This window comes from Sus scrofa, chromosome 6, assembly GCF_054392235.1.
Source record: "Sus scrofa isolate SSC_HxYL_T2T_F1_AM1 chromosome 6, Sscrofa_HxYL_maternal_Yorkshire_Landrace_v2.0, whole genome shotgun sequence".
Classification (NCBI taxonomy): domain Eukaryota; kingdom Metazoa; phylum Chordata; class Mammalia; order Artiodactyla; family Suidae; genus Sus; species Sus scrofa.
The window spans coordinates 20683360-20705895 of record NC_139388.1 but is presented as its reverse complement, the minus strand read 5'-3'; the positions used below and the strand labels follow the sequence as shown (position 1 = coordinate 20705895).

Genomic DNA, 22536 nt, shown 5'->3' with positions numbered 1-22536 from the left:
TGGCACCTGACCATCTGAACCACCGGAGGGAACATAGAAAAGTGGGTTTGTGTGTGTAATTTCCTGATTTTTAAATTATTGCCTCTAATTTTCAAAAATACCATGTAGACATCAAATCCAAGATGACTTTGATTGCAAAACATTCTGATATTTAATAAACTACTAATAAAGAACAATAGACCTATCAATTGAACTGTGACATGTCATTGATTGTAGGACAAATCCCAAAGGTCACAATATGAAAGAAAATATGCATCTAAGAATGCATGAAATACTGTTTTATAATAATAGGCTGGATTTGGCCTGTGACGTCTTGTGCAGTTCCCACCCTACACAACTGTACAGAACAGCTCTTATGACACCTCAGTCACTGGAGGTTCACACTTGGGTCATGTGGGTGAGTACCCAAGTCCCTTGAGGAGTAATCCTGCTTTGTTCTTTACCTGGACCAGCAATGGGTCAAGGCAGCAAAGAGGAAAATGTGGCTTCATTTGCTCCCATGGGTCACTAGATGAGTCATGGTGATACCAAGGGCCTCAAGATAAGAGTTTTCGTAGGTGTGGGAAAGGTGTGTCCTAAGGGATTCTGATTCCTGCCAGGGATGGGAGCCACTAGGAGAAGTCTCACACCCTGATTTTATATGTTGCCCCATGTCACACACACTTCTGCAGAGCAGAGCCAGGCCAGGGGTTCAACCCTCCTCACCCCCATTCCCAGGGCCCCTTCTCCTATTACTGTAAAGTTCCCGGCCTGCTGCCCCAGAGAGTCTCGGCCCCTCCCCATTCCATCCTCCCAGAGGCTCTGGTTGCCGAGCCTGCCCAAGGAAAAGTAATTTCATTTGGCTCACAAGATTTTCAGTTTTATTAGTAAAATACAAAATGGCACATACACTGGTAATAGGCCTTTAGAAGCAAGAGGGTCAACCATCTCTGTCCAAATTCATTTGTCGTGGCGCAGTTGTTAACGAATCCGACTAGGAACCATGAGGTTGCGGGTTCGGTCCCTGCCCTTGCTCAGGGGGTTAACGATCCGGCGTTGCCATGAGCTGTGGTGTAGGTTGCAGACGCGGCTCGGATCCCGCGTTGCTGTGGCTCTGGCGTAGGCCTGTGGCTGTAGCTCCGATTCGATCCCCTAGCCTAGGAACCTCCATATGCCGCGGGAGCGGCCCAAGAAATAGCAACAACAACAACACCAAAAAAAGACAAAAAAAAAAAAAAAGACCAAAATCTCGTTCCTGTGATTCACAAAATCCATGAAAGGGGGACCCACTGTTCCTAGCTGCTTTCTCACAGAGGGGAGCCCCATTGCTAGTGCCCAGCTCCTTGAAGGCTCCCAGCCAAGGAGAGCCCCCAAAAGTGCGTTCAGATCCATAGTCCTCCTCTCTGAGATGTCAGAGTGCCCTCCACCCGAGCCAGGCCCAAACATCCTGCACCCTGCCCTGCAGAGGAGGGCAGGGGGCCCAGGCGGGGGGCGAGACATGGCTTCCCTCTCTTCGTGGACCAGAGCTGCGTGTGCTTCCCCTCAGTATCTTCTCTGCAGGGGAGTGAGTCACCCATAGCTTGGGGAAGCCTAGCCTATGGGAGGCTTCTCTGGTGGGGGAAAAGGAATACACAAAGAGAGCATCAGAGGGCGGTGGGGAGCTGCCGCCAGAGACCCTGAAGGGTGAGACCTGCAGGTCCAGCTCTGACCATGGGGTGCTGGTCAGTCCAGTGAGCCTCTAGCCCCATCTAGGCCCGCCCGGGTCTTCAGTGCCAAAAAGGGAACCCCCGACTTCACACCCATAACTTCCCCTCCCCTGCCCGCTGGGAACCTCAGGTTTCCACGGTGGATTCTGATCTGGAAAACATCATGGAAATTCCTGGCCCTGCCTGCATAGGGGTGAAGGGGAGTGGAGACGATCTCGGAGCGCAGAGAACAGTGCATTCAGGGAGCAGTGAGAGGTGGAAGGGGAAGCCAGGCCCGCAGGGAAGAAAGAGCAAATGCTGGACCCAGGTCCCTAACAAAGGAGCATGGCTACTGCCTGCAGCTGCTCCCCGGCTGCTTTCTGCAGAGCCTGCAGGCCTCCGCTCCTCCTGCAGTCTGTTACTAGTCACTTGGTGAGTGGCCTCAGTGTCCCAGTGATCCAGGAGGACACAGGGAGAGGCTGTTCTCAAAACTGGGGGTGGGGGCGGCACGGGGTGGGGGGGGGAAAGACTTCAAAATCGGTCTCTGCCCCTTAAGTGTCCCAGCCCAGCCCCCACCCAGGGGACCCACAGTGCTGACTCCCTCCAGCAAGGCAGGCCCTCCAGGCCACAGCATCCACGGATGGGCCTGTCTCATCAACTGGCTGATGAAGGTTGTGAGGCTGCACCTCAGGTCTGTGGAAAGAGGTCTCTGCATCAATTACTGATGCCCTGTCAGGGCTACAGGTTACTGCCACATATTTGCCATCCCTCTTGCCTTTCACAGACGGGAAACCAGAGGTATGAATGCATTGATGGATCAGTGGTGGGCCTGGGACTAGACCCCCAGCCTTCGCGGTCAGAGTCAATATTCCTCCGCTGCAGAGCACAGGCTGAGGAGGGAAGAAAGTGGAGCCACTGCACAATTTCATCTCCTGTTCCCGTGACGCCAACCTGAGGGCAGATCCTTTGCTGGGAGAAGTCCCAGGAAGCACGCCACCCTAGCCTCATGCAAGAAAAGACAGGTCCCGGCTGGGGCAGGGGGACTGTACAGGGGGCAGGGGAGCTAGCACCGCAGGTGGCCAGGGTGACAGGCAACCGCAGCGGGACCAAGAGACACAATGAGGTGTGACGGACAGGGCAGAAGGGGCCTGGCCTGAGCCTTGTTTGTGAGGTGGGATGATCATGGTACCCACAGGGGACATGGGTCAGGGTGCTGGGCGTTCAGTACATAACTGTTCACTGGGGCTGGCATGGTGTCTAAAGGACCCTCTGAGTAGCCAATAGCGGAGGAGAGTTTTGTGACTTAGGGTATTGGTCTGAGTTGTGGAGGCCTCTCTCTGTCCACCATGGGTTAAGAATGGTCAAGGGTGGCCTCCAGGAGCTGAGAGCAGTCCCACCTAGGGATCCTGCCTCCTTGCTCCAATCATCCCAGCTCAGACCAGGCGCTTGGCTGAGGGTGGGTGTGAGGATGGGGGACCCCAGGCAGTTAACAGCGACGCAGGCAGGTGGGCAGCTCACACTGGCACCAGGACGTAAGAGTTACTGCCACAGCTCCGGGGGACATAGCATAGCCCTTCTGCCATGTCCCCTGACATCTTGCGGGAGCAGCCCTGCAGACTCTGGTAGGCAAACATGGCCACTCCGAGGAAGAAAAGGAGACCAAGGAAGGCCAGCAGCCCCACCGCCTGCCTCCGGGTGGCCGCATGGGAGTCGGGGATGGAAGTACTGAGGACGCCCAGCCTCTGGGGGTCCATGGTGGCGTGCATGGGCTCCTTGGCCTTGGGGGCCCTGCCGGAGGCCGATGGATCCGTGCTGGGAGACCCTTCAGAGGATGCAGAGACCACGAAGACGTCAGAAACGTTGCCGGGTCCCATGAAAGCATCCATGGGAGCTGAAGGGGGACCCAGCTCTTTGGGCCCTAGAGAGTTCTCTGGTGTGGGATCCTGGCCCTTGATCCACAAAGGTTCAGACCCAACATAGTCCTCTGGGACTGTGTATGAAATAGTAGGGGCCTGGGTGGAGGGGGCCTGGGTGGGGGGAGCCCGGGTGGGGAGGGTCTGGGTGGAGGGGGCCTGGGTAGAGGGGCCCTGGGTGGGGAGGGTCAGGGTGGGAGGGGTCTGGGTGGAGGGGGCCTGGGTGGGGAGGGTCTGGGTGGAGGGGGCCTGGGTGGGGGGGGCCTGGGGGGGGAGGGTCTGGGTGGAGGGGGCCTGGGTGGGGGGGGCCTGGGTGGGGAGGGTCTGGGTGGGGGGGGCCTGGGTGGAGGGGGCTTCAGAGGCTTTCTCCTCAGCCCAGGGGCCTGCCCCCGGCTGGTAAGAAGAACTCTGCCAAGACGTGGCGGTGGTGATGGCAGCCCCGTTGGAAAGCTCAGTTGTCTCGGGCCCTCCATCCGGAGACTTTGAAGTGGAGGGGAACCTGGTCCCCCTGGAATCAGCCGCTCCTGTCGGCAGCCCTGGGGAAGTACCGAAGGCCCTCCGTGCCTCCTGGCTACTGCTTTCACTTGTGACTTTGGTCTCTGAGACCGCAGACCCGTCCATTCCCCTGGTGGCCAGGGTGGTCCTGGGCTCACTCATGCCGATTTGCTTCTCGAACTTGCCACCATTCTGACCCAGAAGATCAGCCCGGCGGTTTAGATAGTCCATGGCCTCTCTGACCCATTCCTCGTTTGAGTCAGCACAGAATAATTTCTGCTTTCTGGTCTTCAAGCTGCAAGGAAGGAAAAGAGGGACCCAGTGATGTCCAGCTGCTCTGCGGAGTGGGGGCATCATGCAGATGCTCTGCAGGTGAGCGGACCTGGCTGGAAATCCTAGCCCCACCACTTACTAGCGGTGAGCTGCTCGGCTGGGGCAGCTCAGCGTCCGGAACTTCCTGTTCTCACTTGAGAACTGGAGAGAGACTCCCGCCTTCTGGAGGGGGACCAGCTGTCCCAGAAAAATGGACTGAGGGGGTTCTCGAGATGTGGGACTTTTTGCGAAAATTCTGGCAGGTGGGCTCACCCTACTTCTGTGGTATTGTAAAAAATTAAAATGATATAAACCACTGGCTCAGAGTAGGAGAACAGTAAACGAATAACAATATTAATAATAATATCACTAACATGAAGGCGGGGGCTTTGCGCTATGAGTTTTCTGATTGGGAGGAGATGTCACAGGCGTTCTGTGCCACCAAGTGTGTGACTGGTGGTGGGGCCTCCTCATTCGGGAAAGAGGAGGCCTCCATGTCACAGCATCCTCTACCTCCTCCCTCTCCGCTGCAGGCTGCCCTGTGGACCGCTACCCTCCTCTCCGAGAGTATGTCCTCAGGCAGAAAGGGCACTAGGGAGCTACAGCCCTATAGATGATGGCTTGTTGGGACCCTGAGCGCCACCCAAATCCTGAGCTTCCTTTGAAGCTGTGTGTGGCTGGTTTACTCCTGAGATCACAGCTCTGAGCTGGCTGGGACCGTGCTCCACACCGCAGCCTGTGTTGGGCATTTTTGCCTGTTTGAACGTCACACCCCTCCTGCAAGGCGGCTACCACACACATCCCCATTTCACAGATGAGAGGATCGAGGCTCAGAGAGGTAATGTACATGTGCCCGGCTCCAGAACGCTGGAAGCCAGAGAGGTCCAGAAAGCGGGCGTGACCCCGCAGACCCCATGGATGCCCTGCTGCCCCGGTGCCGTTAGCCTCTCTCTAGAGCATCTCACTAGAAAATAGAAGCAAACGGGAGTTCCTGTTGTGGTTCCGTGGTAACGAACCCCACTACTATGCGTGAGGGTGCGGGTTTGATCCTTGGCCCCACTCAGTGGGTTAAGGATCCGGCGTTGCCGTGAGCTGTGGTGTAGGTCAAAGACGTGGCTCGGATCTGGTGCATTGCTGTGGCTAGGGTGTAGGCTGGCACAGCTGCAGCTCCGATTCGACCCCTAGCCTGGGACCCTCCATATGCCGCAGGCGGCCCTAAAAAAAAAAAAAAAAAAAAAAAAAAAGAAAAGAAAAGAAAAAGAAAGAAAAGGAAAGAAAGAAAAAAGAAAAGGAAGAAAATAGCAGCAAACATTTAGGGGAGTCTGGGGGATGCAAGTCTTGACAGGTGAGTGGAGAGGTCAGGCGCCAGCACGCTGGCCATTCTTAGCAACAATCAACAGGAAGAAGTACAACTTCCTTTAGCTGAGTCCCGCTTCGAAGGCCCACCAGTCATTTCCTACTGCGGTACCCAAGAGGGACCCCAGGGGAGAAAGCAGCCAAGATGGCCAGGGGTCCCAAAAGCCAGAGAGAAATCTGGCTTGGCCTGACTCCTCCCCAGTCTCTGGGGAGGGATTCTATTTCCTCTTCTGTCCAATGAAGATAATCATCTTGGCCTCTCCCATTGTCAGCAGCTTCCGGACATTGTGCCAAGCACTTTATTTTCATTATTTCTTTTCATCCTCCCAACTGCCTATTTTACAGATAAGGAAACTAAAGTGCAGAGGGTAGGCGACACGACCAGGGTCACCCAGTGAGGAGTGAAGCCAGGATTTGCCCCAGATCTGTTGGCTTCTGGAGCCTGACCTTTCAGAGCACCATGTTTTACCTCCCCCATGAAAGGCAGCAGGGCAAGCACTGCAGAAAACACGCTTTGGCCCAGGAGAAATTATGACCCAGGGTGGCTGCTCCAGGCTCTGGCCCCCCAGGAAGCCACACCTCACCCCTGCCATGCAGCAAAGATATTAAGGTCGAAAGGAGGCCAGTAGGTCAGGAGCAAGAGGAGCTTTTGCTGAGGCCCTTGGCCAGGAACCCAGGTTGGGAGGAGAGGAGGTGGATACGGAGTAGCAGAGGCCTGGGACCATCCCCGGGGGCTTGAAAGGAATGCAGAGGCCGAGAGGGCAGTACCTACATGACGACATTTTGGCCGCATGATCCTTGAGGCAGTTGGTAATGGACTAGGAGCTGCAGAGGGATCATCTTGTTGGTCATACCGCTGCACTTGATGCTGCATTTGTTCACACCAAAGTGCTGTCCTGAACCCACAGAGGCCCCCAGTCAGCAGGACTGTCTCGGGGCATCTGGCTGCCCAGCCCCACACCAGCTTGTCCCAGCCACACCACCCAAGCCACAACCAATGCCCTGCATACCCTTGACCTCAGCCACCTACCCCCCGGCCAAACCTTTCTATGCCTCAGTTTCCCCACCTGAGGATATAGGGACAACAAAAATATCTACTTCATGGGGTAAAGGTAAGGATTAATGAAAATGAATTCTTGCTTATAAAGCTGTCATTACCTGGCACAATGTAAGTGTTTAACTTAAAAAATTAAGTCGCTGTAGTTAGTCTGTACTTCACTAGGGGAGATGAGTGAGAATAACAAGGATCTGCCTGAGGTTACACAGCCAGCAAGTGATGGAACAGGTGCTCCCGCCAGGCCCCCGGTGCTGACTTCCCCCCACACACCTTTACCCCAGTAAGTCACCTGTTCAACCCTCGCCCCTCTCATCTACATCCCATTCCTTCCTCTCAGCCTGATCCATATTCATGGATCTCCACAAGCTGAGACACACCCAGACCTCTGTCCATCCACATCCTGTGTGCACACCCTATGACACATACACACGCGTACTCTCACAGCAACAGACACAATGGCACATATATATGCACCCCCCCAAAAAAAAAAAGGCACACATGCAACCAGGTGCACGTAGCAAATACTAAAAAAAATTTTTTAAGTGTTTTTTTTTTTTGTTCTGTTTTGTTTTGTTTTTTGTGTTTTTAGGGCCACACCCATACATATAGAGATTCCCAGGCTAGGGGCCTAATTGGAGCTACGGCTGCTGGCCCACATCACAGCCACAGCAACATAGGATCCAAGCCACGTCTGCGACCTCCACCACAGCTCACGGCAACGCTGGATCCTTAATCCACTGAGCGAGGCCAGGGATGGAACCCGAAACCTCATGGTTCCTAGTCAGATTCGTTTCCGCTGCGCCACAATGGGAACTCCCCCCAAATTTTAAATACGTAAGTACACCTTCTAAGGAGGGCGCTGAGTGTACAATCCTTTGTTCTGCTGTTAAGAGCCAGAGTGAGTTTGGAAGCAGGTGCAGAGAGAAACAGAATGTGCCGTTTGGATTCCCAGGGCAAGCAGGGGGAGGAGGAGTTAGGAGGAGAAATTGTGATTGGGGTTGTGCCTGGGTGGGGGCACAGTGGGATGGGCAGGGGCCTGCAGACAGCTGGGTCCCACCTGGAGCCAGAGAGAAACCCAGGACAGGATGAGGGTGACACAACAGACAGTGGAGACCCAGATATTTTACATAAACATTCAGTGGTTTGCATTGCATTTCCAGCATTTCCACCTTCCCCTGAAATCTCCAGCAAAATTTACCCTGCTTTGGTGTAAGCTTGAGAGGGTATGCAAAAAATGAGGAAGAGGCTGAGTTTCAGATCTGGGCCAAGGTCATATGCAGCCGAAGCAAGACCCCAGAGGGTGTTGCAAAAATCTAGAGGCCAGGACTTCCAGGGCAGTGGAGCCAAGAGAGAACACGTCTTTAGCTATGCAGAGTTTGGGAGGCAGCAAAACACACAGTGCTCATACACAAATACTTAATGTATGTGGACACACAAACCCAATGTGCTCCACCTTCCCAAACACAGGTGCACACACACACCTTCTAGAATCTGCCTCTCCTCCCATCACTCCCCCTTCGCCATGGCCTACCCTGCCTTGTGGGAAGTGGGGTTCAGGACTTGCAGCGCTGGGCTGGGCCATCAGGGGGCAGCTCTAGTTACAAATGAGGCGGACAGCGGGCCTCCCTGCCGCTGGTCCCTAAGTCACCAGCTGTCCCTTCTCTCTGAGGAAGCAGGATGTGGAAGTTGCCTTGCTGCCTTATCACCCTCCTCTCCCAACAGGACCTCGGAATGACTCAGCAGCAGCCGCCACAGGCCCCATTGAGTAGAGCCAGGAGCCAGTCCCCTGGACTGGCAGGTGATCTGGGGGGGTTCCCCCCGGAAAAGTGATGCCCCCGCATGACCTGGAGCCAGGGAGAGGCTGCCCGGTGGGTAGGTGGGATAAGCTAGGGAAGGTTGGTTTGCTCTTCTGACTCTACTTCCCAGGATGGGGAAGGCCACTGTCCACCTCCAGGGCTTAAAGAGCCACAGTGGCAGCCTGTCCCAAAGTCCCCACCCTCTGCCATCATGCCAAATGGGCTCTGCTGGGTTCTGTTCCTGGCTCTGCCTCAGAAGGTTGTGTAACTAACGGTGGGGGGGCTTTTCTTCTGGGGACTGAGGTTTTCTGTTCTGTGACTGGAGATAATGTCTCCACTAGCCAGTCATCTATTACCTGTCATATGAGTGTCAGGAGAACAGGGACCCGGTCTGTCTTGGTGTTGGAGTGCTTCCCAGCATCAAGCATAAGGTGGATAAAAATAATCATTGAATGAAATAATGTCTCAACTCCTTATCCCTCCACTCGCTTCCCTGTCCATCCATCCATTTATCTGCTCCCTCCTGCCAACCCCCTACCTGCTCCCTGCCACCCACATGTTGACCTCTTACCCATCCCAACTCCCTCACCCATCAATCTACCCATGCCTCACTCACCCACCTACCACCTGTCCACCCCTACCCATCCTCCAGCCCTTCATCTACCCACCCCTCCATCTCTCACCAACCCACTCACACATCCTTCATCCATCCATCCATCCATCATCCGTCCATCCATTCATCCGTTTCCTGATTCAGCCAACACTTGTTTGAATTACTTTTGAGTATCTACAAAGACCCAATCCCTCTTGTCCTTAACCCTGAGCTCTTTCTTCTGAAGGACGAGTGCTGAGCTTGGAGAGGGGACCTCAATTCCAGTAAATGCTATCAGATCACCATGTTTACTCAGTCAGTCAACAAACACTGACCCTCCTCTTTCCAGGCCCTGTGAGGTGTAGAGGGATGAACAAGGCCCATCTCTGACCTCAGAATTCTCCCAGCCTAATGGGCAGCTAAGATAACCACAAAGCACCAGAGCTTTTCTTAATAGAGCACCTACTGTATATTAGACCCTATGCTCAGCACACACACACCTGCTCTCACTAATTCCCAACAACCCATCCCTGCAAAGGCAGAATTTTTATTCTCAGTTGAAAGATGTGGAAGCTGAGGATCAAAGGGGTTCGATGACTTGCTCAAGACCACACAGCTGCTTAGCAGCAGATCTGGTTTTCCTCCCAGCCCCTAGTTACCCCACTGTTCTGGGCTGCCTTAAACACCAGGTAAAAACACCATGACCGAGACAGACCCCAAATGTGCCGGGGTTTACGTGAGGGAGAGACTGCTTCCAGCTCCAATTGATCAGGAGACGTTTCTTGGAGGAGGTGGCCATCAGGCTGGTCCTCAAGGGCTCTTTGGAGGATAACGGACAGGAAAAGATGGGAAAGTTTGGGGTTGCTGGGTCTCTGGGCGAGAGAGAGAGGGCTTGTGCTATTGCTCAGCTGTGTGTCCTGGAGGAGTCCCTTAGGCTCTCTAAGCCTCTGTTCCCTCACTTGTAAAATGGACAAGATAATACCTGCTTCGCAGGGTGGTCCTGAGAGTAACGTTTGTTAAATATCTGGGCTCTTAGAGCAGGCTTTCCTTGACAGCAAACACTGCTGACATTTTGGACCCTGTAACTCTTGTTGTGGAGGCTGGCCTGTGTATTGCAGGACTTTTGGCATCATTCTTGGCCTCCAAGCACTAGATATCTAAGCACCTCCCAATCGAAAATGTCTCCAGAAATTGCCAAATGTCCCCCTGGGGGACAAATCCCGCACTGACGACCACTGCCCTAGAGACATCCATGTGACCCCCTCTTCTGCTTCCCTCAATGCATCCTTCTTCCCTGGCCCCCTACCTAAAATTTCAATACCTCCCCTACACCCTGATTTTTAAAATCATAGCGCTTTTTTTTTTTCTTTCTAACAGACCAAATCATTTTCTCATTTATTTTGAGGATTTCCTGTCTTTTCCAGTTGGTGTTCAGCGCCCAGAGGGCTAGGATCTTGGGCAGTTTCATTCACTGATGTGGTCCCAGCACCTAAAAGAGTGCCTGGCACATAGTAGGTGCTCATCTACTGCATCAACAAAATGCTCAAGGAAGCACTTTGTGACATATAAAATTTTAACCAACAGAGAAACAGGAACTTTTATTTAAATTCAACATGGGCCTGGACCCGACACTCCGGATTTCTCCTCCCCTGCCTTCCCCGTCCACGCCACCGCAAATCAGGGGGGCAGATGACAGTAGCTTAATTCAGATTTTTCTCTCTCTCCTGCTGGGGCTTGAGTGGGAGTGAATGCGTCAGTGCTTGGGGAAAAAGAGTCTCTGCTCTGACTTGTATCTGCAGGTTTGTTATATAAAGCAGCCTGACACAGCCCCGCAAACCCACATTTGGCAACTGACGCAGCCACCCTGCACCAGCCAGGACAGAAGCTCTGAAGTCCCCAGGCCCACTCCGGCCTCTCTATCTTGCGAACCAGCCCCTACTCCGGCAGGGGCTCCCAGGGGGTCTCTCAGAGCCACAAATGTCAGCATGGATGAGGACCTCCGAGATGAGCCCAGTCTTACAGGAGGAGAAACTGAGGCTCAGAAAGGTTGAAATCATGTGAGTGACCAAGATTAGGGCAGATGATGATTTTGAAGCCTCAGGCTGCTGGATAAAGCATTCAAGGTCCCCCAGGATCCACCCTCCAGCCTGACATAGAAGCCCCTCACCCCCAGCTTAGTATAATAATCCTCCTCCTCCCACTTCCATAGTGTCCTCCCAGGCATTGGAGGCCCACCATGCAGAAGGTGAGAGCAATATTTAAAGAGGCAGCAGCTGCGACTAAAGAAAGCAAAACCCCACTCAGGGTCATGGCTATGGCAGAGCAACCTCCATCTTACTCCTCATCTTCCAGTCCTCACTGTCCCCAAACAACCTGGGCTCCGGGTTCAAGTCCAGGAAGCTAGCAGCACTTGGCCTGCACCACCCGCACCCACCTGCTCTCTGACTTCCTGGTGGGTTTTCCCCACACAGAGGGACTAGGAGGCAGTTTGCTCCATGGAGGTGTCCTGGAAGCCAGATACCAGTTCTCATTTTCCCAGACTGGCTGTGTGCCCTAAGGCAGGTTCCCACCCTTTCTGAGCCTCAACCTACCGGATGACCTGGGTACTCCCTTAGCATGGGGCTGATTCAAAGGGTTCGTAGAGGCAGTGTGACCCACAGAGGTGAGAAGCATGCATCCACACTCTCTCCTGCACCCAGTCATACCTTCTCCTGCCCTGTTGCTGGCTGTGCATCCTCAGGCCAGTGTCTAAACCTCTCTGGACCTCCATCTTGCTCATGTTGGGTAGGATGGATATCCCCTGCCCTCCCAGGCCACAGGCTCCCAAAAGCAAGTAACTGGAGGTGCAAATGTTTTCTAAGCTATGCTTGGAGGAGAAAGATGGTATCATGGGAGAGACACGAATGGGGGCTACAGACCACAACAACAGTGATAAGTCCAATTCATACACTGCAATGACCTTGACCTCCACTGGTCTTGGGCCCCCTACTCCTGGGGAGGTCTTGACATCAGGACAGGAGAAAGTCCCAAATGTGGCCTGGCCAGGGGCTAAGCTAAAACTCAGGAGTTGGGGCTGAGGGTTACATATTAGCCCTGGGCAGGGAGACCCAGGCCACTGTGCCCAGGGCTCACAGCCCAGTGCCCACAAGAGCCTCCACAGGCTTCCCACAACCCTCACCCTCACAGCACTTCCACACCTGGTATCTTGTGCTGCCCACACCATCTCTGTGCTCTGCCATGAGGTCACCACCTTGCTCACTAGGCCAGGCAGGGACAGTCTCTGGAGACTGGAAATCTTTCCAAGAGGAGGGGGACCCTGCGTCTGTGACCATGACTGTGGCCAGGGAGGTGCCCATCCCATTCTGGCACATCCGCAGGAAGGGCTGCCAGGGACCTCAGCCTTCCCCGAGTAGAGTCTAGGGCCCCGATGTCAGGCCGGAGGGGCAGAAGTGGGGCTGGGGGCTCTCCCACCCTGCTCCTGCCTGAGTCGACATCACTCACCCGCCAGCAGCATGGCAAGATGGCAGAATGAAGCCGAGCGGAGCAGCCACGAGAAAGATGTAAGAGCCATGGTGGAGGACGGACGGGGGTCCGGGGGGCCAGGGCAGGCGGCAGGGGCCCTCGTCGAATCTCCCTCAGTGCTATCTGCTCCCGGCCTGAGCTCTGCCGGGATTTATATGGGGCTCCGCTGGCTCTGCCTCTGCCTCTGCCTCTGCCTCCGCCTCCCGCCCCCACAGGCAGCAGGCAGGCAGTGGGAGGGGAGAGGAAGGGAGCCTGTTTGCAGCGACTGGATTCCTCGGGATGTTGCCAAGGAACGGGCTCCCTGGCTCTGGGCGAGGGCTTGCAGCAGAAGTACTGGGCTGGCCCCTCATACCAGGACCTGCCTGGGAGGGTGGACCAGGCCTGTTAGGGTTCAAAGGGCCTTCTCTCCTCCCATCTGCCAGGGCCACCTTCCTACTGGGAGCTGGCACATGCCCTAGGATCTGGCCTAGGGCCCTCGTTCCTAGGTAGGTAATAAACAAAAGGACAGGGGACTAGAGAGTGTGGCTGCAGGCAAGCCAGGAGGACCAGGTCTGACAGTCTCCGCTGGTCTAGGAGGTAGCTCTCCCACAGCAGGAAGGACCCCCAGCATTTACCTCTTAAAGCCCCAGAGCCTGGGGAACCCTGCTCCTCACCGTGTCCCCCACGCTCACTATGGAGCCTGGCAAACAGTAGGGGACCAGTCCAGTAACTGCCTGCTGAAAGAAGGATCCAGCCAACTTCACAGGGACAGATGGGGAAACTGAGACCCAGAGAACAGGCAGAATCATGCCAGGTCACAGAGAGTATCAGAGAGGAGGACCCACTGCCACTGCCACAAAGAAGAATAGGCATGAACAGAGCATGGGCTGTTCAAGACACAGAAAAGAGCCCGGGCCTTCCTGCCTTCCTTTCCTCATTTGCACCCTCTCCCACGGCCAGCCCCGGCCCCCTCCGAGCCCACGGGAACAACGTGGCTGCTAGCCTCGCCCCAGGTAACTTGGGGCCTCTCCACTGGTCCTTACCTCAGCAGCTTGCCTGGAAGAAGTCCTGCCTTTCTTGGGGCCTCAGTTCTCTACCTGCACAAGGAGTGAGTTGGGCTAATGCCTTGGGCAGAGGGCTTCACGGCTCTGACTTCCCAGGTTCTCTCTCTGTTAGAGGTGGTGACAACAGGACCAGGCATGACCAGCCATCAGCTGTACTAAACTGGTACAAACACTTGCTGGTAGAAGTACATGCAGCACTGTTGTTTTCATGACTGCCTTCCCTGCAGGCAGTGGCAATAATCCCTGAGACTCTAGAAATGTCTAGCAGGAGCCTAGCCCAGTCTGGGGCCAGGAGCTAACTGTAAACCCACTCCCATCTACGTGTCTCCGGGCTGCCAGCCAGAGCAAAACCAGTTTGTCTGTAAACCACTGTCCCAGGCGATGGGAGCCAGCTGGTCCAGGCTGAGCTGGGCAGAGGGGTCACAGTGCCCAAGGCCAGGGCCCCTCTCTCTCATCCAAGCATAGTGAAGCTGTCTAGGATGTGGAGCCAGGAGACTGGACCTTCCTTGATGGGGAGGAGCACCCCTAGTGTGGGCCAGTGTCTACTCAGGCTCAGAGAATCGCTCCTGGCCTGTGCACATATGAAGCTCAGACCCTTCACATTTCTGTCGTTCAAACCCTCAGCTCACAGCTGGGGAAACGGAGGCCCCGAGAGGCACAAGAAATGATACAAACCGAGGTCTAAGGCTCTTTCTATTCTGCCCGTGCAGGGGCAGGAGGAGGGGCAGGAGGAGAGGAAGGAGGGAGACGGAGAAGGAGGGAGTCAGGGGGAAGGGACAAGAGGGACAGAGGGGGAGGGAGGAAGAGGAGGAGGAGGGGCAGGCCCTGGGGCACCTCCCACATAATAAAGGACAAGAGCCAGGTGGAACCAAGTACTGGAGCAGAGAGACTCTTGTTCCCTTGCACCAGACTATGCCCCAAAGAAGTATTTAGAAAGCAAGGGCTTTGGGATCAAGTGACCATGGCCCTGGCACTAACTATCGCTGTGTGATCTGGGCAGTTTCCCTGCCTCTCTGAGTTCACACTCTGAGAGAGGCACTATTTTAAGTGCTTTGTATGATACATTCCCATGTCAGGAAATCATGACAATAAACCAGGATGTAAGCAAAATCCTATTATGTGGCCCATTTTATGGATGGGGAAACTGAGGCAGGCAGAAGTTAAGGAATTTTCTGAGGATCACCAGCCAGCAAGTGAGGGAGCCTGGATTTGCCCCAACTAGCTGGCTCTTGAGTCTGAGCTCCAGACCACCAGACTCTACCACTTTCTGCCACTCCCACTGCGAGGACTGCTGTGGGAAGTACGTGAATTTATTGTCCTTAAGGTGCCGAGTTAGAGCCAGACATGGAATAGTGCCAAAACACAGATATGACACTGCTTTTCTTTCTTCAGCCCTTGGGAATATCCCTTATCCTATTCTGGCCCAGCTTTTCCTCCCATGAAACTCTAATGATCATAGTGTAAGAATGATCAGCAATCTTCCCAGGGGGTGTGTGTGTGTGTTATGTGTGTGCACACGTGACATAACATGTCTGCTCATATGAATGACCTGCTTCTCACTGTGCTCTGTGAGATACAGAAAGGAAGACAACCAAGCAGATAGACCACCAGGTAGTGCACAAAGCAAGATGCCTCACAGTGGAATGAAGTTGAGGGACTAGCGGGTAGAAGGAGTCAGTACAATGGGACTAGAGAATGAGTTCTCACCGTCTCCTCCCCAACCCCAGAGAGCCCCCCCAACCACAGGCTTCATAAGACAGGACAACGAGAGCAGCACGGACCCTGAAATGCACTACCTTCTCAGAATCTATTTTCTGAATGCAGGGGTACTTCCTAACTGGTCTCTGGTCAAAATGTCAAGGAAAGAGAGGTTTGTTTTTACTTCCTATTTCCCTCATTAAGTTATTTGCAGACCTTCTCAGTCCTTAAGGGAGACAACGTAGTACATCAATTCTAAGATGGTATTTTTTCACAATTTAACACCTCTGAAATTGAAGTGCATTGTATGATCAATGGCAACTTATGGCATTTGTGTGCCTGAATTGCATTTCTTATATATGCATTTATTTCCAACAGTTACCTATGGCCACTACCAACCTGACACCACTTTAAATAAGTTATCTTCCTGGGTTTTTTATAATACACCGGTGATGTGAATGCAGACTTCATACCTATGTGAATAATGGTTATGGTTCAAAATCTCAGGGGAAATTTTTCTTTTCTTTCTCTTACCAGTGCTAAAGGCTAAAAAATGCAAGTTATCCCTTGGGGATCCTGGCTTCATTCCAGGGTCTCTCATTAGAGTCCCCATCCTGGACTTCTTTTCCAAGGTAATTGATAAAATAATGGTATATTTTATAGTCAAAAGAATTTAAGAAACTTGATACTGGAATTGAAAAGTTTCACCAGGGACAAAAACTCTTTGCAGTTTCTTACTTCTGAGCAGCAACTAGCCTTCTTCAGGTCCTCACTCGTCTTTCAGAGCCTGCCGATACCTCTCAAAAGGAGCCAAGTAATTGCCCTCCAGATGAATGATTCACTATGCAATTTGTACGTAAAATGGGATTTGTTAATTTGTAATTTCATCGAGATGCAATTTGTGAGTAAAATTGTGCTAAAGCAATTAAAAAAAAATAGCAAAACTCTAATGGTCACCCTATCCATCTTATCAGGGCATTAAAGACTAACTGAGATTCAATTCAGACTCAGTAGCCAGGCTTTCAGGTCAGCTGGACCTGGAGACAAATATGACTCTACTGCTTATGACAGGTACTGCTTTGGGCAAGTGACTTAACCTCTCTGACCCTCAGTTTCCCCTTCTGTAAAACTGTATGCTAACAGCCATCTCACCAGTTTACTCCCTGAGGACGTTCATAAAACTAAGAATGTTCACAGTACCTGACACGCAGGAATCACTGGTGTTTGTTATTAAGCCCTAATGTGTGCTTGGTGGTGTGGTGGGACAGGGGTCCTAAGCAAATAAGCCAAGGTCCTTGCTCCAAGAAGCCCCAGCTCAGCAGGAGAGAGAAGATCCAAGTTCTTCCATGTCTTGGGACGGGAGAGAGCCATTCAGTTTTGGTTTTTGTTTGTTTTGTTTTTTGTTTTGGTGCCCCCGGGGCATGTGTAAGTTCCTGGGCCAGGGATCGAACCTACACTACAGCAGCAACCAGGGCCAGATCCTTAACCCACTGCACTACAAAAGAACTCCAGGCATTTGTTCTTGTCTGGGAATCAAGGAAGGTAGGAATGAGAGATTATATTCAATCAGAAGATTGGCAGAATTTTGCTTTGTTGTTGTTTTTTTCCCATGTTATCATTTTGAAAAATTTGTAGACGATAAAGAAGGACTGGCACAAAGAGCTTTCCTGTCTCTACCACCAAGATTCAATGATCAGCATTTTTCCATATTTGCTTCATATTTCTTCATCTTTCTCCTTCTTTCTTCCTCCTCCCTCTTTCCCCTCCTCCTTTCTTCAATTATCCCAAAATGTATTTTAAGTTTCTTCTCATTCACCTCCCTGTCTCTTTGCCTTCCTTTCTATGTATCTATCTTTTTTTTTTTTTTTTTTGGCTGCCCCATGGCATATAGAGCTCCCAGGCTAGGGATCATATCTGAGCCTCAGCGGCGAACTAAGCCATGGCTGTGGCAACACTGGATCCTTAACGCACTGTGCCAGGCCCGAGATCGAACCTGAGTCTCAGTGCCCCCAAGAGGCTGCCAATCCTGTTGCACTACAGAGGAAGCTCCTATCTAGCTATTGAACCAGGGTCCAATCCAGGTTCATGCATTGCTTGTGATTATTTCTATTTAATTCTAGACCTTCTTCATGTTTTTTATGCCGTTGACTTTCTGAAGAGTCTCCTCCACATTGTTCTTTTTTTTTTTTTTTTTTTTTTTTTTTTGTCTTTCTGCCTTTTCTAGGGCTGTTCCTGAGGCATATGGAGGTTCCCAGGCTAGGGGTCTAATTGGAGCTGCAGCCGCCGGCCTACACCAAAGCCACAGCAACGCAGGTTCCGAGCAGCATCTGCAAACTACACTACAGCTCACAGCAACACCGGATCCTTCCTTAACCCACTGAGCAAGGCCAGGGATCGAACCGGCAACCTCATGGTTCCCAGGTGGATTCATTAACCACTGAGCCACGACGGAAACTCCCACATTGTTTATTCTTAACTTACTGAATTATTTCTTTATGATATCATCTAATCTGTTCCCCTATCCTATGTATTTCCTGTAAACTGGAAGTTACGTCTACAAGCCTGATTAGATCTCAACTACAAATTCTTGGCAAGAATATATTGCTAAGTTGTATTCAAGTACAAGAATACTTTGTACCTTGTTTCACTGGGGGATTTTTTTGGGTTTTTTTGTCTTTTTGTATTTTTAGGGCTGCACCTGCAGCATATGGAGGTTCCCAGGCTAGGAGTCTAATCAGAGCTGTAGCCACCGACCTAGAGACACAGCAACTCGGGATCCGAACTGCATCAGCGACCTACACCACAGCTCAAGACAACGCCTGATCCTTAACCCACTGAGCCAGACCAGGGACCTCACGGATACTAGTCAGGTGTGTTAACCACCAAGCCACAACAGGAACTCCATTGTTCACTGTCCTTGATGGAGAAGTGTTACTCCCTTTGCGATTCGCAAGGAACTTGCAATATGCAGACGGGCAGGGGTTTGTTGGGGGTTTTTCCCTTTCTGTGACCACATCTGTGGCATATGGAAGTTCCTGGGCTAGGGGTTGAATCGGAGCTGCACCTGCCAGCCTACACCACAGCCACAGCAGCACTGGATCGGAACTGCATCTGCAACCTACACTGCAGCTTTCAGCAACGCTAGATGCTTAACCTACTGAGCAAGGCCAGGGATCGAACCCACAACCTCACTGACACTATGTCGGGCTCTTAACCTGCTGAGTCACCACCGGAATCCCTGACAGGCAGGATTTTGACCGACCACCCCTGGCCGAGAGAAAACTGAACCAAGGTGGGAAGCACAGGACCCGTGCAGGAGATGGGGAGCAGTCCAAAGCCATCGGCTCTGAGGAAGGAGTGGGCAGGGAGGCTGCAGCTGGACACTTTGAAGCTGGAGTGAGGAAAATGGATGCTGTTTGGGGACAAAGGAGAGGTGGGAAGCTTCTGAACAGTACTAGGCAAGCAGGAAATAGGGTTTTCTCAGAATCTGTGGGGTAGTAGGGACGGGAGTATTTGTGCCCACATCTCTGCAGTCCCACAGATAACTGGGACCTTGCATGGGTGCCCCAGAGAGCAGGGGACCTGTGTCATTCTTGTGGAACATGAGGGATCCCCCCAGCACCAGAAGCAGAACAGAAACAACTATGGGGTACAAGGTGGGGAGAACAGGGCACTCCTGTGGGGCCGCAGGATGGTAGGAAGAAGGGGGTGGCCAGTGAGCTGGTCATCTCCAGGGCTCTTACGGCACAGCCTTCCCTGCCCAGCTCACCTTTTCTGACCAATAAGGAGGGCTGCCCACACGCACTTGGCAATTCTTCTTACCACATTTCCACATTTCTGACCATACCCTCTTATTTACAGTGGAAACACATACATCACGTAAAAATTAACATTATAACCATTTCTAAGTATTCAGTTCAGTGGCATTAAGTACCTTCACTTTGCTGTGCCACCATCGCCACCAGTCATCTCCAGAACATATTCATCTTGCAAAACTGAAACTCTGGACCCGTTGAATAATAATAATAAAGTCTGCTTTGTGTGTCCATGACTTTGACTCCTTGAGGAGTAGTGTGTATTTGTCTCTTGTGACTGGCTTGTTTTACTCACCATGATGTCTTCGAAGCTCATCCATGTTGTAGCAGGGGTCAGAATTTCCTCCCTTTTAAGGCTGAATCACATCGCATTGTGTGGATAGATCACATTTTGCTTAACCATTCATCCGTCGACAGATATTTGGGCTGTTTCCACTTTTTGTCCATCTCAGAAAATGCTGCAATGAACATGGGTATATAAATATCTATTCCAGTTCCTGCTTTCAATTCTTTTGTGTGTATGCCCAGAAGTGAGATTCCTGGATCCTGTGGTAGTTCTATGTTTAATTTTTTGAGGAAAAGCCATACTGTTTTCTACAGCAGCTGCACCATTTTACACTCTTATCACCAGTATACGAGAGTTGCAAATTCCCCACATCCTCACCAACTTAATTTTTGTAATAATAACCGTCTTGGAGTTCCTGTCATGGCATAGTGGTAACGAATCTGACTAGGAACCATGAGGTTGGGGGTTCGATGCCTGGCCTTGCTCAGTGGGTTAAGGATCCCACGTTGCCATGAGCTGTGATGTAGGTCGCAGAGGTGGCTGGGATCCCGCATTGCTATGGCTGTGGCGTAGGGTGGCAGCTGTAGCTCTGATTCAACCCCTAGCCTGGGAACCTCCATATGCTTTGGGTGCGGCCCCAAAAAGCAAAAATAATAATAATGACCATCTTCATGAGTAAGAAGTTGTTGTCTCATTGTGGTTTTGATTTGCATTTCTCCCGTGATTAGTGATGTTCAGCATTTTTTCATGTTGTTGGAGAGGAAGAAATTTTCCTCTACCCTTTATAGTCTTCTAACTGGTCTAAGAATTAAACTGACATGTGATGGATTAACAGAAGAAAACCTAACAAATGTTTTTTGTTGTTTTTTTTGTTTTGTTTTGTTTGCGTTTTTTAGGGCCACACTCACAGCATATGGAGGTTCCCAGGCTAGGGGTCGAATCTGAGCTGTAGCCACCGGCCTACATCACAGCCACAGCAACGCCAGATCTGAGCCAAGTCTGTGATCTATACCACAGCTCACGGCAATGCCGGATCCTTAACCCAATGAGCAAGGCCAGGGATCGAACCTGTGTCATCATGGATACTAGTCAGATTCATTTCCTCTGAGCCAGGATGGGAACTCCCTAAACAAATATTTAATAGCATACGCAGGAAAGACACAGGAAAACTGCATAACTTGCCAAAATGGCTGAAGCCCTCACATTAAATACCATCCTCGACTAAAGACAAAAGAGGATGTTGGTTTGGGATTTCAAAGGGGAGGAAGATAGTCCATGGGAAGATGAAAATGCAAATGTTTGGTAAATAAACGTTTGCTGGGTCATGCAGAGACAATGAGACACAGAGTGGACCCTGACCTCTAGACCCTGCCGAGTCTCCCCACCATCCTTAGCCCCATATTCTTTGCAGGTATCTCTGGTAATAGTTCTATTTCTGTGACCAGACCTTTATCTAAATTCTTTCAGGCACTTAAGGGGAAGGCAACAAGAAAAGCTTCCTGAGTCTTCTATTAAAAATAATCAGCCTAGGAGTTTCCTGGTGACCTAGTGGTTAAGGATCTGGCGTTGTCACTGCTGTGGCTTGGGTTCAACCCATGGCCTGGGAAATTCTGAATGCCAATGGTGCAATCAATAATAATAATAATAATAATAATAATCAGCCTAAATTAATCCTCATGCCAGAGACATATTTTGAAGTGGCAAATATTGCCCCCCCCCAACAATGTGCTTATTAACTAGTTAAATATCTTCTTTGGAGAACTGTCCATCCAATTCTTTGCTCATTTTGTAACTGGGCTGTCTGCACCTTCTTATCTCATCAGATTCTCACAACCACATGCACCAAGGGCTTTTACTGTCCGCTGTTCAAAGATGGAGAAACTGAGACTCAGAAGGACCAAACAACTTGTTCCAGACACACAGCCAGTTAGAGTTTCTATGTCTGTCTGAATCCATGACATGTACCCTTCATGATGTCCTTTCACGCCTCTTAGACAATGTTCTGGGTGTCTGGAACTTCAGCCCTAGAAATCCCTCTGTGAGAGCCAGATCTGAAAGGGAACAAAGGCCACTTATGCCAAGGTGTCCAGGGAATGGTGTTTACTGAGGAAAAAAATGAGTATTCACTGAGGGCAGAGGAGTCCTTTCTTGCTATTGTTCTGGCAGAGCAAGCTGTGTCTAGGAACTCCGGGAAAGCAGGCCCATCTAAGGGCCTAAAGAAGTTCAGCACCATATGGACCGGGTGCTCCTCAAACCCACCCCCTCTTTCTCCTCTTCATACAGCTTGGTGGTACTTCCCAGTAACCCCTGCGGCCAGGGTGGTCATGTGACCAAGTTCTGCCAACGGCACGTGGGCAGAAACCATGAGCCCCTCCTTCTGGCGGGCACATAAAGCCCTCACACAGGCATCCATTCTCTTTCCCTGTCTGCTGAATGATGGATAGGAGCTCTGGTCCTGGAGAAGGGCGGAGCCGTGAGAAGGAAGGAGGCTATGTCCTTGAATGACCTCATGGATGGAAGGTCACCCACAGGCCAGGAATGCCCAATCAGACTTCATGTGAGAAGAAAAAAATCTTTTTTGGAGTTGAGCCACTGAGATTTGGGGGTGTTTGTTGCAGGAAGTAGCATTTCCTGACTAACACATTCTTCTCTGCTTGCACGTCCACCCTTGAAGGGGGAAGGTTGAGGTTCAGTTATGAATTCAAAAGCTCTACACGTGAGGCCTGAATGAATGATTTCATCAGCTTCTCCTGATCAGTGGTTCCGGGTTGGGGCAGGGGGGACAAATGTCTGGGGTTCCATGTTGGCACCTGCTCTGCCACTTCCAAGGTTCTCATGTCTGGGTGGGATTCCCACCCTCTCACAGGGTGACCTTGGGCAAGTCAGCTCACATGTCAATGTCAAGGGCTTCCCAACTGAGAGAGAGGGGGACAGGGGCCCCGTGCCCCACCTCAAAGGGAACAGCACATGCCAAGGAACAAAGCAGA

At 51.7% G+C, this 22536-nt stretch overlaps 1 protein-coding gene across 3 annotated transcripts; it reads right to left on the bottom strand.

The window, feature by feature from the left end:
- Positions 1–837: 837 nt before the first annotated feature.
- CX3CL1 (C-X3-C motif chemokine ligand 1) lies at positions 838–12836 on the bottom strand. 3 transcript variants are annotated; one of them, XM_084958779.1, is made up of 4 exons: positions 12687–12836; positions 8950–9003; positions 6513–6636; positions 838–4367 (listed from the first exon to the last, which is right to left on the bottom strand). In XM_084958779.1, the coding sequence occupies exons 1-4, from the start codon at positions 12754–12756 to the stop codon at positions 3179–3181; spliced, it is 1437 nt and encodes a 478-aa protein (XP_084814905.1). In that variant the 5' UTR covers positions 12757–12836; the 3' UTR covers positions 838–3178. The 3 variants fall into 3 exon arrangements, with proteins under 3 accessions (XP_084814905.1, XP_084814906.1, XP_084814907.1); XM_084958780.1 differs by lacking the exon at positions 8950–9003; XM_084958781.1 differs by lacking the exons at positions 6513–6636; positions 8950–9003.
- Between the last annotated feature and the right edge of the window lie 9700 nt (positions 12837–22536).

What these genes read in the sequence shown, in the direction of transcription:
- CX3CL1 (XM_084958779.1), bottom strand. Translation starts at nt 12,756, where the DNA reads ATGGCTCTTACATCTTTCTCGTGGCTGCTCCGCTCGGCTTCATTCTGC. An exon ending in TCTTGCCATGCTGCTGGCGG is followed by an intron (nt 9,004 to 12,686) that starts GTGAGTGATGTC and finishes GATGCTGGGAAG; the next exon opens with CACTCCAACACCAAGACAGA. An exon ending in TGCGGCCAAAATGTCGTCAT is followed by an intron (nt 4,368 to 6,512) that starts GTAGGTACTGCC and finishes CCTTCCTTGCAG; the next exon opens with CTTGAAGACCAGAAAGCAGA.